Raw genomic sequence first — 19,736 nt, 5'->3', positions numbered from 1 at the left:
ATATATGAAATATCATACTCCAACATTGCTGAATGTTTTTAAACACTCTCTCTTTTTAATTTGAATTGAATATTCAGTTCCATAATTAAATACACCAACCTACAGTTTTCACAACAATATATTCCAATATTTAGTTCCATGACTGTATGCCAATATTCAGTGCCATAATTAACATAAAGTTGGGCGCAGTCCTTCCATCGTTTCAAGATGATGCTGAGACTTGGTGGGCGCTTAGCAACAGCTACCAGTATCTGAGCCTTGACTCCAAATTCCTTCTAAAACGAAGTTAAAACTCACTCACAGAGTGATGACGGGAGTGAGTGATTGATTGGTTGGTTGGTTACTTGAGTGAGTGAGTGAATTATTTTCAACTATGAAAGAAATTTGACAAAGTCAAAACTTTCACTCCCAGAGACAACACAACTCAGTAGAAAACCTACGGGATCAGACACATACTCCAAGAGCTCAACACCTCGTACAGATCCTGGTACACGATGGTCAGTCCACAGTCCATGAAGTGAAGCACTCCCACCTGACCGTATGCGTAGCTGCCGGTGTACATGCTGTTGTTGTAGTACACGAATGTCCGAGGCTTAACCTCAAGCTCCATGACCTCTGTGAGGTTACTTCCGCTTGGGTGCATCCTCATCACCTGCCTCTTCTCGTTGAAGTAGAGTCCGTCTGGACCTAAACTCACGGCAAATATATCAGACCCGGTGTACAGCGCCAATACCTTAGTGCCATCGTAACTGACGGAGATCAGGGATGCGTAACATGCGGCATAAACCATCTTATTTTGGGGGTCTACCGTGATTGTCTGAGGGAACCTTCCAACGAAGGATTCGTTGACGAGACTCGTAAAATGGCGTCCTTCCGTTGTCATCTTGCTGATGCTGAACTGTGGGTAGTGGGTCGTGAGGAAAAGGAGTTGTCTCCCCTCGTCAACAGCCATTCCGTATGTCAGTATCTTCTTCTTGAACACACTCATTCTTGAACTGCCTAAAGGAAAGCGGAATATGCTATTTGGGTGCCTTGTGCCTATCAGTATTCTTCTCTTCCTTGCTATATACACAACAGAATGGACCCACGACCTTGTAATAGCGGGATACGGTTTCAGTGAGTTGTTCTTTAAGTGAAGTTGCATACTCTCGTCCCTATTATACGACAACGGAACAATAACAATTCGTGGATCCTCTGACGTCTTCGTCGGCATGAACATCTTCGACGGTTTCTTACAGTCTCTACCTGTCTTGACGTCTTCTTTAACGGCCTCAGTTCCGTTCAGCGTCGTCACATTGCGGTCGGGGTGTATTCGGTCTCTATTATCCAATGTCTTTTGTAGTACAGTCACATTATGTTCTAACTGCATCATTCGTTTTTCAATAGTTTTCATTGAAATTACATTTTCCCGCTCGACTTGTTTAAGACGTCTTGTCAGTGTCCCGATATGGGCCTTTAAATACGTTACAAAATCTCTTAGTGTATTTTCCTCTCCTACCTGTCGCCCAGACACGCTTTCATTACAAACGGACTTCAAAAGTTTGCCCCTCAACATGTCTCTTTCCGTTTCCGCTCTCGTAGCATGCAGTGTCAGTATGTCCACTTGAGCTTTAAGGTGTCCAACTTCGGATTTCAGACTGCTAACTTCACCTACAAACATTTCGTGAATGATCTCACTAACAGAACGGTTTCCGAAAATGTCGGGAAGAGCATCTTCAAAACGAGATTCGATGCTGTCGTTAACCTGTTTCGGTTCCTCTTCAGTGACGTTACTGCTGGTGCAAGTACCAAACAGGATGATTGTCACAGACACAAGATGTAGAGTGGCCATGGTGGCTGTAATAGAGACGCTATCACTCAGTTGGGATGATGCGATGGCAACAGGAAGCCCCGCCAGCATCACAACAAGGGATGAAGGAGAGGAGGAAGTGTGTCTCTAAAGTAGACTATCGTTAACAGCCCAGCTATGTCCAACTAACACACAACGCTTTCACAAAGTTGTGGGAAGATGGTAGACTGGTAACGTCATGACACAGCGTTGTCACAGCGTTAGTATTACGTCATTTTATAACGTTATGTCGCGTAATTAACGTAATAATAAATTTATGCTGACGAAACGTTATGCTTTGAACTGCTTATAACGTTATAAGAACGTGTCCTATGATTTTCTGGAAACGTTTTCAGATATTCTTTCTTCACTGTTCAGCTGCAGTTTCAGAAAACACGCGACCAAAACAACATACAAATTAGCGAATATGCACTATCAATCAAAAGTTAAGACTCACAAGTGCATAGCCACTTAGTTCACTCAGCTGTTCTAAACTAGATTTTGCAAAATAATCCTTACGGTTTAGGTCTACTGTTAACACATGAACGGATGCATTGTAAAACAGATTCATGACGTTGAAAAGATTATTGTCGTGAGTTCAGAAACGCAATGAAAACTAGCGATTTCTTAACAAAACGCAGCTGTTAGCATTCACGATATTTGCAGATATTCTGAAAGCATGAGACACGATCCATGCCGGCAGGGTACCATAAATCTATGCTCCGTCATGGAACCTGACAACACAATCCATTCCAACAGAGATCAGCCGCGATATACATGGAGTAGTGCAACGTGAAACTAAACTCAGTCAACAGAGATCGACTAATTCAGGTCTGGAATAATCTATGGTCAAGTCGGTGTCATTGGGAAACAAGAAATGAAAAATGAAACAAAACCAGCGCTGAAGAAATGTATTTATTCTGTTTATCACCACAAATCATAACCCTGTGTTATTTTCACAATGAATGCTTACAGCTAACGAGATGCCAAGTAGTGCTTATGTGGATTTAGCACTGAAACTCCTGTAGCTGCCTGACTTGGCAAGTAAAGTCATCATAAAGTAGCTGCCATCTGCAATACGTTTCCCTGCACAATACAGAGAAGCTTATATTCAGCAGGTGTCTGTGGCAAAAGTTATGGTTTCTGGTTCCTTGTAGTGATTACAAGAAGAACGCGTCCAACATTGAGCTCTTTGAAGAACGTATCTACGAAACGCAACATCATTACGATGGTTTGAGCAGCCGTATATCAAACCTATGACAATAATAGATCATGGACTCGATCCGCTGAACAGCGTTCAAGGAGTACCGGTACACAGTCGCTTTATGAGTTCAAAATACCTAAGGTAACGCGTCTGCCATATACCGGCAATGTAAGAATACGTATAAATAAAATACGACTATACCTCAGTAATTGTGTAGTAATATATTGACAGTACTATACACGATAATAATTATCGTAATAATTTGTTACGAGGTTTAATCTGACAAATGAAAGGCGTGACTACTTTACGAGCAATTTACAATTAGAAATTTAGCGAACCTTATAAATCTGGACTATCTCTGGGTTACACTGAGTTCCCTTAAAATTCGAAATGTTAAATATCGTGCGTTTGATAACTTTCTATTTTAGAGTTTAATTGTTATGCCCATACACTAACCGTAAATTCGATATGCATGTCGACACGAAGTGGGCTGTATGCTGGTTTTAGTACAATGTACAAGCCATTTATTTGATTGCTATTGGTCCAAGCGATTACGTTGGTTACAATGAAAACCGGTTTATCAGCAAACTTATACATACTGGTCAGTTACTGCTGGGAATATGTAGGTATAGGTGTACCTAATTCTTATAATCAAACAAATCGTGCTACTTCTTTGAACAGAATTGCATCCCTTAGAGAGTTACAGAGTTACATCCCCTAAAGAGTTGCAGAGATACATCTCTTAGAGAGTTACAGAGTTACATCAATTAGAAAGTTACAGAGTTGCATCCCTAGGAGAGTTACAGATTTGCATCCCTTACAGAGTTGCATCCATTAGATCGTTACCGAGAGCATCCAAACAGGTGTGGGGCGGTATAATAGCTGCTTTTAGCAATATACCAACAATATCACTGCGAGGGAGCCCAGAAATCACACATTGTACCAGACGCATTGACCACTAGGCTACCCCTACCGCCTCAGACAGGACAATGACAACATGACAGTGACGGCCGATAGAGACGATGTGGATTGAGGACTAAAAAGAATGACACGTCATGGTTGGAAATCGTCGTAATGTAACTACATGGTACATTGTGATACATCATGATAATGGTAAATCGATATATATATATACTCGGCCCGCAAGAGCTGTTCGGAATGAAAATGAATTCAGCTAAATTTATTATAAATTATCAAGGTTAGTCTGTGACTGTCAAACCTATCCAGAAATCAAGAGACAAATGCAATAAACGTTTATCGTCAGTTTTTGTTTTTGTTGGTTTTTCTTTTGTTTTTGTTTGTCAGATTAATTATTGCTTAAAACCGTAATATTTCAATTTTATGACCTGCGAGAGGTGTCCAGGATGAAAACAAATTCAATATGAAGGTCAGTTTGTGAAGGTCAAGAAATAAATGCAATATATGTGTAGCGCCAGTTGTTGTTATTCCAACTGTATGGCCACCTTCTGTAAACATTCGAATCCGGAACAGCACCGGTCACATTATTGGCGATAACTTGTGTGTGTCTTGTACTTGATGCTTTCGTTTCTAAAAGCTGAATTATTCATATTTTGCACGGGCTAAAGATATGTCGAAGATCTCTCGATACATCGACAAATTAAGAGCTTAAGTCACTTTCATGAAGTAAAGTGCCCACATCCGTGTTGTTTCGTCTCTTCGTCTTCTCATCCGGGCTCTTTGACATCATGCCTTCAAATCTTGGTATCGACCTCATTGACGCTGTATTTAGCGGTGATTTCATCATCCTCGACTTCCGGTATGCCCGCTTCCGGCAGTTCCCAATATCGATAATCGTCAAAGAGCTCTTCTGGCTCCGGATTGTCCCAAACCTTCATCTTCAGGATGGCACCTGAAGGATTAAAATACTCCTTTGTATGTTCGAAAGCAATGAGTGTTTCGCTATTCGTTGGCATCACAAGGAATGCGTGTCAAAGGCAATTGATTTCCGCTGACTTTCTACCTAAACATTTGCCTTTTCGTCAAAATGCGCCTTGTAGTTAAAATGGATGTACGTTTTTGGAGTATTAACGGTTTCACAAAAGAGGCAATATTATTTTTAGTGCAGGCAAATACGGACGTCTAATGCTTCTACTTTTGTAGCTTATAATAATTTTCTCGTTGCTACGATTGTTTTCTCCTCACGTAATGTTTATTTCAAAAACAAAAATTTTAAACAATTTCTCGTTCCTACGAGTGTTTTCTCGTCACTTCTACAATATCTCGTTACTTCAATTAATTTCTCGTTGCTTTGTGAATTTGTGCGCTCCGTAACGAGAAAACACTCGAAGCATCAAAGACGATAGTTGAAACAACGAGAAAATAATCTTTATAACGATAAAAAGCATTCCGACAACAGAAACTTTCCTGTTACAAAAGTGGCAGCATTAGACTTTTGAAGGCAAACCAACCAAGTTGACAATATGATCGAAGTTTGGCTGTCTGAGCATTCAATAGTCACGACACATGTCGTGACAAAATGGTATTGTTCAAAGATGAAATATTTCAACATTGAGTGTGCCTCTGCAGTCAAATTACACGCACAACAACCGTGAGCACTCAAATTACCTGTTAATATCCCTCCCACGATGGCCATTCCAAGAGACAACAGCAGCGCATAGATCTGGAACGCTGCTTGCTGCCCAGCCGTTCGCCCCAACCCATGCACCACGGGCACAGGATAGGGGGTACTGGAGTTACCCACGTCAGGGATGGGGGCACGGGCAGGAAATATCTCATATAGACTGAAAACAGGAGAAATATATAGCGATAATAATTACCAAACAATGATTGAAAATTAGTACATTATACTCTGACAACAAGAGACTTTTTGAGACTTCTTTTAAAGCTTATTTGAAAGGCTTTAAAATTGGGAAGTACAAAATAGAACAAACGTCATGGAAGATTGCTTGATAACGGTACAACGAAATAAAAGTTGTTATGCATAATGTTTGCTCTATATTCTTTGAAAGAATATACATTTAGACTTTGTAGTTATCAGAAGGGAGGGATATAGCGATACAAAACTTCTAGATTACAACTTGGAGGTATATATCACTAACTTTTCTTTGCTTATCAAGGCGTCTATCAAGATATTCCTACCTTCTTCTACATATAACACTGACGTATTAAACGCATGTCAGGTCTCCTGTTTCAAAGATAATTTTTGTCTATGTATTTACGTTTCGCGAAATTTCACGAAGTAGAATATCAACATAAGTATGTACCTGTCACCATAAACATTTTCTGTAGCTAGAGCTGCAGTCACCGCGCCACCGATTCCCGCCATTATTCCCGGCATGCCGTGCAAATTGTTGACTCCACACGTGTCGTGGATCTTTAGTTTCGTACTGACAAAAGGCTGAGAACATGGTAAACGACTTAGTGAAAGCGTGGGTAGGACAAAATTATGGAAGCACATACGGAAACAAAGTACATTATCTCCGTGGATGTGTTTAGAAGAAGGATGTTAAACTGTGGAAATAATTCTTTACGATTCTACATATTTTTAAAGACGTCTGAAATTGTAACAGACTTAGCGGTAAACCAGCCGCACAATAATATACCACTGTGGCGTTTAGCCAATCACAGGAGGGGATAACATAGTGATTTTACCGACTTACCGAGATGTATTTAAAGCCAATCACAGACAGGATCGCGGCCACTGACCCAATGACAAGAGCGCCCCATGGCTCAATGTTCATGTTTGCACATGTGCCAACTGCAACGCCCCCTGCCAGAGTAGCATTCTGTATATGTTCCTGAAAGCACACGTTATAGCATGAGCAAGTTCTCTCAATTCATGACAGGTTACCGTGGTTCAAATTTGAGACTATTTCCCATACGGATTTCGAGCTGACAGTGGAACGAGAACACATGACCAGCGAATCCAGCTACGACTAAGGGAGGCAACTCGAGATGTAGACCTTCAGATGGAATGGCACGAGTGCCTGATAATACTCCCTTGAGTACGTGTATTTGCAATGAACTTATTTGTTCCTCAAAGGAGATATACAGTAAAAAGAAATCCACTGATATCAAATCATCCATATTTGTACATGTACATATACTATTGTGTGGCGACATGACTGAAATACTGTCGATGAGACTTAGAATTATAAGCCACTATCATTGTATGTAAATAAGTATTCTTTGTTTGTCCATAGGTCAAAACGTTTATATTCAATACATCTCCTTTAATGAAAACAATAACCCACTTCTTCCAGTGAAAATGTTATTACCAAATTCCGGATTTGCATCGGTGCTAAGTATTCTTCGTCAGCTTTATATGGTGAGTGTGTCGAGTTTCACGTCACACTCGGCAATATTCCAGCTACATGGCGGCAGTCTGTACATAATCGAGTGTGGACCAGACAATCCAATGATCAACAACATGAGCATCGATCTGCGCAATTGGGAACCGATGACATGTGTCAGCCAAGTCAGCGAGCCTGACCACCCGATCCCGTTAGTCGCCTCTTACGACAAGCATAGTCGCTTTTTATTGCAAGCATGGCCTATTCTATCCCGGACCATCACGGGTCAGCTTGATTATGGCCTAAAGTGGACTTGAGGGTCAGGCTCTGGGTCCTTGGTCACGTTCCACAAAACGACCGTAGTATTACAAATGTCTTACGTCTAAAGGTGTGGAAGTTATGATCGCTATGAAGAACGAGGCCCTGATTGACGCCAAGAAGGGTTAGAAACCGTGACTCGTACTATCAGTTTCCGCTTTGTCTGGCACCCAAAGTCCATTCACCGATATCACTGCGGACACGAGCGTTCTCGAACTCACCCAGTACTCACCATTTGAAACTTCCCATGTTTGTCAACAACAGCAGACATAGCAAACGTTACACAGCAACAGGCAGCCAATGAGAAGAAAGTGTTTAACATAGCCCGGTGCTGTTCGTCTCCCTCCGCGGCGCCACCGTTGAAGCTAGGCCAGTACATCCACAAGAAAATAGTTCCTGTTAACATGAACAACAGACACAGATCAGCATTAGCAATTTAAAAATCTGTACGTTAAGCTAAATACATGCAACCTCTCTATAAAAGAGGCGGTGGGATGGGTAGTAGTAAAACGTTGGAAAACAGGGACCGATCCTGAGGGGTGTGCGCATCGCGTCCCTCAAAAAAATCTCCCTGGAACATTCCCCCTAACCTTTGGACTTCACGATGTAAGTGAACTGTTTTGGTGACATTGTCCCCTGAGTAGTATTTACTACTATTGGTTCAGAATAATAAGTTTCACATCATGCAAACGCTTCAAATGACAGACGTGAACAAATTATCAACCTCAGTTCCTTATACGCGTTTCGACTGTTACATACAGCAAGTTGCCGAGACAAATGCCTTAGTTCCTTATAACCGTTAGTTCATTATAAACATGATCGTTACAAACGTAGTTTTGTATATCTAAAAACGTATACATGTATGTATTATTATTACCTCGAATAACCCAAGCGCTTGAAAGTTCATGGTTACATTACATGTTCCATCGGGTACCCATTTTGTGCTAGGTGAAGCGAAGCAGCTTGAACAAATCACTTGATAAGGCAACTTACCAATCATGGAGAAAAGGTCGGAATGGTAGACAGACCCCGCCTTCTTGGACGTTGTGGCTTCCTCGGTGTACAACACCCTTGATGCCGCTAAGCCGAAGTAGGCGCCAAAAGTGTGGATAAACATGGACTCGCCTACATCGGACGTCTAGAGGTAAAGGGTTAAATGTTAAAGGCCATTGATATTGCCGATTCATTGATTCAGAATGACCAAATCTATATTTCAAGTATGTGTGAATGCATGTTGTAAATGTCCCACTTTGATGTGCAGAGTTGTGTCCCTTTTGGGTGCCAATGAGCTATTATCCCTGGGTGCCCGAATATTGTATCTTGGCTTGCCGGCATCTCATATATACCTTTATATTCAAAGTTGTAATAAACGATGATTCGTCTCACACTTAACACAATATCGCTGAACCACTGTCGATGAGGATCCCCCTTTGCGGTATTACTGGAATATTGCCACACTCACTCACCCACTCACTCATCCACTCACATGCACATTCACCGAACCGGTTCTTCGACGTGATGAGCAAATCCCTTAACCACTAGGCTACCTAACAACATCCTGTCCAATACCCATGCTGACATGCCATTATGTAGTCCAACTCACTCATTCAATCACTCACTCACCCACTCACTCACTCACCCACCCACTCACTCACTCACCCATCCAACCTCTCACCCATCCACTCACTCACTCACTCACTGTCGGCTAACATCACTCACGTGGAACTTCTCGATACAGATCCACTCGTTAATCTGGATGAGAACAACCTCTATGAGGGTCATGACAAGGAGCTGGAGCGGGGAGAGCTTTCCCAGCACGGCACCGAATGATATCAGCACCCCCGCAGCTGAGAAGTCAGCGGACATCATCCTGAAACAAGGGAATATACCTCGTATATATAACCGAAATAGCAGTTTTGGGAGGAGTCAGCCTTGGATCAGGATACAGTCACACTACACAACAAATTGGATCATATGGAATAGGTTTACTGGTTCACGTGAAGCAATGCACAATGCACAGGCTGCAGCTGCGAACCTGGCTTTCAGTTTTCAGAAAAAAAACATGATTTGCTATACAATTTGTGATCTCCTTTCCTGGAAATATGTATGACTAAATAACTGGAAACAAACATATACTGAACAAAACACGTTCCGCATAGCAAGGAATGATGATGTATCTTTTCAAATAGCATTTACAAACCGAAAAATGAGCACGCCGGTGGTTTCATTAAAAATATTCAAGAAGTTGGCCATGATTTCTAACTATTTTCGTTGAGTATATAACCTAAATTTTACTCGTACAAGCTACCGAATATGCATAGAAATGTTTACTCTTTACACGAACACGTTTCACATACAATTCGTGACAAAACGCCATGCAAGAATAGAGATCGGCCGTGAGTTATCGTTCTTACTCTGGGATGTAAACCTTGAACTTCTCTCCGGCCATGACGTCAACGTGCAACAGGCCCCGGATGATGGTTGTCCACTGAACAGCAAAAGCTGCAATGAGGAAGTTTAAGCCGACAGAGCTGTAGCCATACCGCTTCAGAAACGTCATGAGGAAGCCGAAGCCCACGAAGATCATGACGTTCACATCCTGGAAATCTAAAAGAGAGGAGAAAAGATAGTTAAAGAAATTGCTAGTGATTCAAAACAACTGAAATAGGTTCCGCCTAATAGTATCTCTTAACTGGCTGATAACAGAAAAGGCGAGACTTGTGCTGTGTACAAGTTTGTGAGAAGATTTGTTGTTTAACATCCATGGAGCAATATTACCGCTAAATGGCGGTGGTCTGTGAATATTCTAGTCTAGACCATACAATCCAGTGACCTGCAGCATGGGCATCGATCTAAGCAGTTGTAATTTCATAAGAGGTCAAGGTTAATTATTATTCGTGGTATTTTTCCATGACTTATTTTTCATTCCGTTGTAAGTCTGCAGACGACTGTTTGTCTGCAAGTTTGCATCACGTGTTCCTTGATGTCTTCATGTTACGGGCTACCTGTCGATGACTTTCTTTAACAACTGTGGAACAGTTGCAAGACGATTTAAAGACAATGTAATGCACACCCTAGCAATATCTATACCCACACACTGAAGTCCACCCCGTATCAACATCTATGCACTGACACTGAAGCCCACCCCGTATCAACGTATATACCCAGACACTGACGCCCACCCCGTATCAACATCTACAGCAAAACGCTGAAGCCACGAAGCGAAGCAAGTCTCGCAACAACGAGACAATGGCGCTGACAGGAGTGGCCTCATATACGCCATAACATGGCTTGGATATAGACCCTGTTCCGCTCATGCAATTGTTGTTAATGTTATTGTGAATATGTCCAGCCAGGGATGCAGGTAGTATCTTGTCCAAGAACGTTTATTGTTGTTCAAGATGTAAATCAGGTTTCCAGTTCCAACTTGGGTATATTTATGAACCTTGTTTTGTCCTCTGCTGCCATAACAACCGAACCAATGCCGGCTTAAAACTCAGCTCAATCATTCACTTTACGTGTGTTTGAATGTGTCTGTTTGTTGTTCTGACTGCGCTCATGATGTCTTGAATAGTATAGCTCACATTAAATGTTGCACCTTTGTTATGTCCACCACTTTGTTATGCGATATATATAAGTCTGGACCAGACAATCCAATGATCAACAGCATGGACATTGATCTACGAAATCTGGGATACGATGACACGTGTCAACCAACTCAACGAACACACATGTTGACCGGATCCCTTTAGTCAATAAATAATGTAGTCTGGACCAGACTTAGTGATCAACAGCACGAGCATCGATCTACGCCATTGAGATAATATGACATGTGTCAACCAAGTCACGAGCCTGACCACCCGATCCCGTCTCTTACGACAAGCAAGGCTTTCTGAAGATCAGTTCTAACCCGAATCGTCATGGGTAATTTTCAAATGCTTCTGTACAGAAATAAATAAGTGTGGATGTTTAAGTTTAGTAAAACGTCTTTGGAACCGTGCGTTATGCGTTATATTAAGACACCATGACGTATGTATATAAAGCCGAGTTGACCCGAGTAGATCTGTCACGTGACGTTAATAATGTGCAGTCGGGCAAGGTGCCGTTAACATGGGTGAAACCACCACAAGTGGTTGTGGAAAAAATGGATAAATCTTGATCCCTTTTGTCCTGTCTTTCGTTTTAAGGAAACGCTGTTAGAAATAATCGTTTCCCTTTCCCCAAATACTGTGTTACACATCGTACACACCTCACCATTGACAACAGCGCTAGATGATGTAATCCCCTGAGACAATCCATTCAAACAGGAAGTGAGGCAAGGGAATTTCAAGAAGAACCTAAAAGTTATCCCTATTTCGAGTTATTGAATCAACCACCGTTCTCATTTGAACCTGAACGGATTGAAACATGAGTAGACACGTACTCAAGACTCATGTGGTCACAAGTAGACTAATGTTCAGTCTATGAATATGTATAATTTTGATAGTAACAAACTAGCCCATATGAATTGAAAAGAGGAGCTCAAGGGAGCCCAGGGATTCAGAATCTGAGAATATCTAGGCTTGCTTCGTTTAAGTCTACAACATCACAGTGAGGGCTTGCCAGTAGGGAAAGTAATGAGATTCAGGGACTGTGAGACAGACAAGGTCACAAGCAACGTCACACTGAATGAAAGTGAGAGCTAGGAGGTTATGTTTTATCCTATTCGTTTCATAAGACAATCAATTCAGTTTATTTATTTCTCAAAAGGAACAACACAGTAATACAGGAGGAAAGTTGTTTTTGTATGATACTAATTTTTATTTAATAGGATGTCATTCTGTACAAATAGTTGGCGACGCGAACACATTTTCCTTGAAATATTGTATGAACGTTTCAGTAGAAACCGATTGATATACAAGCCGGTACACAGATTCGGCGCACGTGTATACAGTCACACTCAAAGGTATTTATCTATTTTGTATATGAAATTTACAAAGCTGTTGATTTCTTTCACACTTCTGTCTTAAACCACCGGGACTAATTCATCAGGGTTGGCATGTTTATTTGTTCCAAGCTGGGCAGGTCAGCTTTATACGTGCGATTGCTCATCTCGTATCGAGCGTGAATTTGTTTCACTGTTCTAACTACCGCGCTTAGTCCCTTGTAATACAAACCAATAATAACGATTTGAATCTATGATCGTCTCATAATAGGGTAATGTTCGTCCTGTGAAGTGTAAACGCTGGGTAATGTTCGTCCTGTGTTAACACTGGGAAATGTTCGCCTGTGCAGTGTTAACGCTGGGTAATGTTCGACTTTTGCAATGTTAACACTGGGTAATGTTCCCCTGTGCAGTTTTGAAAGATTGAATTGAATCTTCTGTATCAGTTTTAACCACTAGTCTACCCCTAGTAGCTGGCGAAAATAAAATGCTTTACGGACAATGAAACGATCAACACTTCAATTATCCCCTTAAAACTCCTGGTATACTGACTGCTCCTGCCACTGTGGCTCATGACTACAAACATAAGTACTATTAAGTTGGCTGTTGAGATAAAGTCTGCTCGCGGTTAGGTCATGTGACTAGACACGTGACAGATATGTGTCGGTTGCTGGTGTAGAGTGGCGTAGATTTCCGACCTAGCGTGGAAATAAGATGGGCAGGTTACATTTTCAGTGGGAAAACACCGGAATGAATGACATTTGATTTGTTTGATAGGCATTCTAAAAGTTGGTGAAAAATAAAGCATACGACTTCGTTGACAACCAGTTTAAAAGAAGGTGCTGTGCCGAAACCCCATGGAATTCTTGCATGTCAGCAGTGGGTGAGTTGGGGTTTACGCCACTTTGAACAGTATTAATGGTGGAATAGTAGTAATAACAATAGTAAGTTCACTAAACTTCAATCCATTGGTGAATGTTCACAGCGATATCAGGCTGGTTATCATCTTTACCCCGGATAGCCCAAGCTGCCAAGGGGCTCAAACGATAATGATCATATGACCTGTCCCACCGGGTACCCATTTCCTGATGGGTCAGCAGAGGCAATTTTGAAGAAACTAACTTGCCCATTGTGTTCTTCGGCAGGACTAACTTCCCAGAAATACTCAGGAGTCAAGCTACCAAACACCATCATCCAGACTCTCTCCGCACCCAAAGCTGCTAAGCTTGAACTGATTTTGACCTGAGCTCTGTGTACGGGGTCACACACCACCATATTTCAGTTATGTCACAAAGTGCCATCTTCATGAAGGAAAGGTCAGGCGGTTAAAGACGAGAGAAGGGGCATTGCGAAGGGAAACCTAACAAAATTAGATTTGGGTCGAATCTCAAGTCCAGTAGCATCGGTGCCTGGCACATATAAGGAGGGCAACTCTTCACTGCATAAGCAATGAATGCGTGAGCGAATACGTTTTATGGCAGTTTTACCAATGCTTTATTATATATAATATTCTGGCCTTGACACAACAATTAGTGACTTCATATCTTGCGAATGAAACCTCAGCCAACACCTTCGCCACGCTGCTATCCCAACATTTATCTAGACAGGAAAATATAATGTTCCCTCAAATGCTGAAAATATGAATTTTGTATTCATGTGGGGACGATGAGGTAGCAAAGCAGTTCACCTGGGTTCTATTCCCCTCATGGGTACGGTATGTGAAGCCCACCTCTGGATTGGCTGCCAGTTTCACTGACTTGGTTGACACATGCCATCGTATCCAAATTTAGTAGGTCGATGGTCATGCTGTTGATCATCGGATTGTCTGGTCCAGACTCGATTTTGCACATATCCCCGCCAAAAAGCTGTATAATCAACAAATAGTGTGGTCTGACATCACCATCCTAGCCAACAACCAAACGGACTTCACCGAACGCAAGCTCACCGAAGCCATTCACATCAAACGCCAGAAGCCCAACATCAACCGTGACGAAGGATATTTCATTCCATCTGCTTATGATGCACTCCTCTACCAAGCCTAATATATTGTATAAATATCTCATCCTTCATTGTAACTCCTTTATTTGTACATGTCTGGCTTCCATTGACAATCCTTTGTATACCTGCTGGCTTCTTCAGCTTAGTGTTTTGCCAATCATGGCAGTGTGAAGCTCCCTTTGTCAATTGTGTTTTCTTCGTATATAATTAGGACATATATACATGTCCTTCAGTTCATGCATCACCTCTGCTTGACAACGGTACAGGAACCTGTATCGAAACGTCGCACTGACGCAATAAAGAAGTTGTTATCCACAACAATTTGTCCTATTTGTGCACCTTCTAAAATGCCACTCAAATGAGTTTCACAACGTCTTTATGCTAATGGCATAACAGAGTACCTACAATGTTCCCCTGCTTGAACGCTTGAGCAATTCCTATTCATAAACATTTTTCAATTTTGAGATTGAAACTTTCTATATGATAACATCTGACAACGAGCATATTAGATCATAGAATCATTACTAAGTGTCATTGTTTGAATAATCATGATATTTGTTACTCTGCACAATGTGACTACAAAACAACGCATAGCAGATTAGCAGGATTATCATACACTATATGTTCGTGGGTAACATCTGGATCAATGGCCTTAAATGAAATATTCGCTTTACCATACTGGCATGACAATCACGAATATGAAACTGAATATATAGCATGTTTATGACTGATATATACCCACGTAAGACTGATAACAACCATATTAATCAGACCGAGTGACGCTCATTCCTCGTGTCACCACGGAAATACCTGATATTGTGACACCACATGAAAGAAGACCAATACAAGAAGGGTCAGAATCATGTACTTACTGCTATAGTAGTTCTTCACAGGTGAAGAGCTGGTATCGGTGTCCTTTGGTCTGGATGTCGGACCATATTTGGCCATAAAAGCAAATATTAAGATAAATGCAATTTGGCATACAAATATGAACGTCGGTAACTTTCCTCGCTGCCAACTCATTGTTTCTGCTCTTAGTGCACAATAAACGAAAAACTGTCTCCTCCAAGTACTAAACTCGAGAAGTTTTCCAATACGTAAATATACTCCGAGTTCTTGCATGTCAATTTGACCTGAGCAGTTGTGGGCGGGGCATGCGCCTTCCAATCAAATTGAGTGTACTAAAAAGCAGCTGGCCTCGCCCACACCGTCAACTGTCTGTGCAAGCAGGCTTGACTGCTTGGGTAAGTGAATCCCTCTTTACTTTAACTCTCCTTTGTCAGATGTCCTTGGTGGGATGAGACAATCTGGTTGAGTTACGACTTGATATAACACATAAATCTGTGTCTTAAGGCATTTGAACATGAATAACGTCATATCCCTTTACGATAGTTTCGAGTTTGGTTTATGACAGACTGCACAGATATTGAGCTTCATAACGTCTTTATGCTGATGGTATAGCATATTGCGTCTCGTTTGAACGCTTGAGCAATTCGTATTCATACATATTTCACAATTTTGATACTGTAATATCTACCGACTTAGTAAGGACGGTAGTTTTTCTGTTGTGACAGTGCACCAATTGTAAACACTCATTGTCACATTCTTTGTTCAAGAACTCTGAACCCTAATCTGTTTTGCTTTTGAGAACAAAAGCTTGTCACCTGAGGTATTGTGACTGGAGAGCCGCCTTGGCAAGATGTGTTGACAAATTCACTAGGACTGGATAACCGTCTTGGCAAAATGTCTTGATATTTTCACTGTCTTGCAATGCAATTCAAAGGCTACGCGCCTGCACATAGATGTATCTACCACCAAGACTCGTCGGAATAGATGGAATGGAACCCCAGAAGAGACATTATCGCTTTGTCGCCCTTTGGGTGAATACGAGTCTGTCGTACAGACCATGAAGTACATATATCCATGAAGAAAGTCTCAGGGCTCCATTTGATTATATTATTTTTTTTCACTGTGAATGTCTTTTTTCAGTAAAATATGTTCATTTCAGCGACTAGCTGTTAGTCTAGGTGAATGCAAAAAATATTCGGTTTAACCAAATAACTGTCATGAATATAAAAAATGAACTGCAGTCGAGATCTTCGGATGACACTTATCTTTTCAGCCAATGACCCCAGCCGTGTAATTTCAAACTGCATCGTTTGAATGAATACTGAATACAAATGTTAAGAGACTAAAACATTTCTAGAAGTCGACAAACTATAATCTACGCAGTTATTTCAGAATGGAACTTTCAATACAAATGTATGTTGCTTTCTTAAATGGATCCCATGAACATACATATATGATGAATGCTTACTAGCTTGGCGGTTTCATCCACTAGGCTACAAAGGATCGCTGTGAAGAACGAGATTGTTTCTCGGGGTAAGCAGTCCGTGTGTTTTAACAAGAAGGGTAGTGTGGGTAGCCCACGTGCAGGGCACAGTTAGCGCGTGCGAGGCGTCAGCGTATCCCACTTGATGTCATCAGTGAATACCAAATATTGAAACTATATCTAAAGTATAAAACTTCGGTCGGTATACAAGTTAGATATAACATGCCCCGTGCAGTTCACTGAAAAGTGAGCTCTCTACTCTCGGGAAAACAGTTATCTGAGAGGACAAGAATGCAATACTTCGAGTAGAATTATTGTTTGAAACTCCTTATCCTTGAAGTTCCCCAATCGAGAGACTCATCACGAGTGCACAGGTGATAGGAAGTCAGGTGCACACTCCACACACAGGTGACTGAACTTTCCTTACCTAAACCTTACTTTCTATCAACTGTGCAGTTATACTTTGTAGGACTACGTAATTACAGACTTGCTTCTTATAATGCTTTCAGAACAATGGCCCAATTGTGATGACCTCTTGGTGGAGATATGTAGATGTGGTCGTTGTTCTGTAACCATGAGAGCGTTCCACAAGGCAATATGTTGATGAATCTGGAGGTGTTTGATACTTAATTATGAACTGCCTGACAAACGAGCCTCCAGCCTTAGTAAGGTGACTGGTTGGTTGCACATGGTGACTGCCACTTGATTGCCTGTTCTATACACCTGGAAATTAATCAAGCAACACCCCAATTTTTTCTATTGGAGCAACTTTGAAGTGTTCTGACAATCAAAATATGCCGGGTTGATATAGTTTGACACTTTTTTATTCAACAGACGATCTCTGACAAACAACTTAAAGGGAAAAAGTATCAAGACTTTGCTTTATTGCAACGAAATCCAAATTCTTAAAACTGTCTTAAATTCATGAAAAAATGGACACAATTTACTATTCATCCACAGACGTTGTTGTCAGGTGTATTAACACAAATGTCACATGGAAAGAAAGAACAGTCATCTGAGAGTCTGCACACCGACTTTCATCAATATCTAGTGTGTCCTCCCTGCGCACGCACCACCGATTCCAGACGCCTCCTCATTCCTTGGATGAGTCTCCGGATCTGATTCTGGGGGATCCTGTTCCACTCCTCATGCAGGGCAGCCGTCAATTCGTTGAGATTATGGACTGGTGGGTCTCTCTGCCTCACACGACGGCCAATAAAGTCCCACAAATGTTCAATGGGGTTGAGGTCAGGGCTCATGGCAGGCCATGGAATTCTGTCAATTGCATTTTGCCGCAAAAAATCATTTACAGCATGCGCCCTGTGAGGTCTAGCATTGTCGTCCATAAATATGGGTCTCGTTGCCAGAGGATGGTTCTCAAAATGAGGTACCACAGCCCTGTCAAGAACCTCCTGTTGGTAACGAACACCGTTAAGGTTGCCACGGATGGTAATGATATCCAACTTGCAGTTCATGGAAATGCACCCCCATACCATAACGGAACCTCCCCCAAAGGCCACAGTCTCCTGGATGTTCCGTGGAGCCATTGCTGTGTTCCTCTGCCTCCAGACCCGAGTACGACCGTCCACCATGTGCAGCAAGAACCGGCTCTCATCTGAGAAATGGACCTTCCTCCAAGAGGCAATGTTCCAGTGCAAACGGTCATTACACCAGGCCAGTCGGGCTGCCTTATGGGCTGGAGACAGTCTGGGTCGCTTGATTGGCCTCCTTGCCCGGTATCCTGCAGCTTTCAGACGATTCCGAACAGTCCTGTTCGAGATGGGTCTCCCTGGAAGCCACTCCTGTCTCAACCGAGAGCTCGAGTCGAAGGACCTGCGCCGTACAAGTCTCAGTAAAGCTCTGTCCTCCCGGACTGTGGTCTTCCTGGGTCTTCCTGGTCTAGGCAGGTCTTTAACTTCATTAGTGGCCCGGTATTTTTTCAAAAGTTTTGAAATTATGGAATGATGTCGTCCGATTTGAGTCCCGATTTGTCTTAGAGACATACCAGCATTCCTCATGCCGATTATTTGCCAACGAGTGGCCTCTGATAATTTCCTACGTGCCATGACATTGAAATGAATGAAAAACCGAATGCAATCGACAACCTGCGCTTGTAAACACCCCAGGGAAAAAGTGCATTTTTCGAAAGTTGAGGTTAAAGCAATGCACGTGCGCTGTGCAAGCTTCACGCGCGTCATATCAACCCATGAAAAGCTCATGCTGTATGTCAATACATCAAAATTGAATAATCAATCATCAAAATTACTTCGTTAAACTTTGTTAAGTTTTTATGTGTCTTTGAATTTGGTGTTGCTTAATTAATTTCCATATGTATAGTTTTGATTACATACAAAGAACCATCCTATAGCCCAAATACTGCTTGGTGCAGCATTAAGCAGTAAACAACAAAAATAACCAGTTGACTCTCGATTATGTACATTCCTTGCCCATATAGTTCAAGCATCTTCACTACGGTTTGACGACCAGAGGAATGCTGACTGGGCTGTTGAGTTAAATGCTTAACTGCTAGTAAAACAGTGAAAAAACAGTTCGGGGATTCAGCCCTAACTGGGTGATGTACGTTCAGTTCAGAGGATAAATTTCCCCTATCTAGGCCCACCAAGGAGAGGCGTACATCGTCAGGCCCTTATTATTATTATGTTTTATGAAAATGCAACTCAGTTCGGGTGGTGCTGGCGCAGTCAGGCTGGTAAGGATCCTCATCTGGGCCCTTGCCCCCTCTACATGCAGCCCAGACACCGAATGGGACTTCTCCCAGGAAACGATAACTCGTCGAACCCACCAAGAACTTTCCGTAGAGTATGAAGGCTCTCCAACACTTCTGCGTCAACTGACAA

General features: G+C 41.9%; 2 protein-coding genes across 2 annotated transcripts in view; one reads left to right on the top strand and one right to left on the bottom strand.

The window, feature by feature from the left end:
- LOC137288864 (small ribosomal subunit protein eS25-like) overlaps positions 1-19,736 on the top strand; it is a 222,276-nt gene that overhangs the window by 135,824 nt on the left and 66,716 nt on the right. The gene's annotated exons all lie outside the window — the stretch shown is intronic.
- Positions 2,730-15,665, bottom strand: LOC137288758 (ammonium transporter Rh type A-like). Its single transcript, XM_067820809.1, has 9 exons — positions 15,419-15,665; positions 10,039-10,231; positions 9,344-9,494; positions 8,618-8,762; positions 7,857-8,020; positions 6,674-6,811; positions 6,278-6,411; positions 5,619-5,794; positions 2,730-4,902 (listed from the first exon to the last, which is right to left on the bottom strand). The coding sequence occupies exons 1-9, from the start codon at positions 15,567-15,569 to the stop codon at positions 4,745-4,747; spliced, it is 1,410 nt and encodes a 469-aa protein (XP_067676910.1). The 5' UTR covers positions 15,570-15,665; the 3' UTR covers positions 2,730-4,744.

Source organism: Haliotis asinina, chromosome 1, assembly GCF_037392515.1.
Source record: "Haliotis asinina isolate JCU_RB_2024 chromosome 1, JCU_Hal_asi_v2, whole genome shotgun sequence".
In the NCBI taxonomy this organism is placed as follows: Eukaryota; Metazoa; Mollusca; class Gastropoda; order Lepetellida; family Haliotidae; genus Haliotis; species Haliotis asinina.
This window is presented reverse-complemented; position numbering and strand designations above follow the sequence as displayed.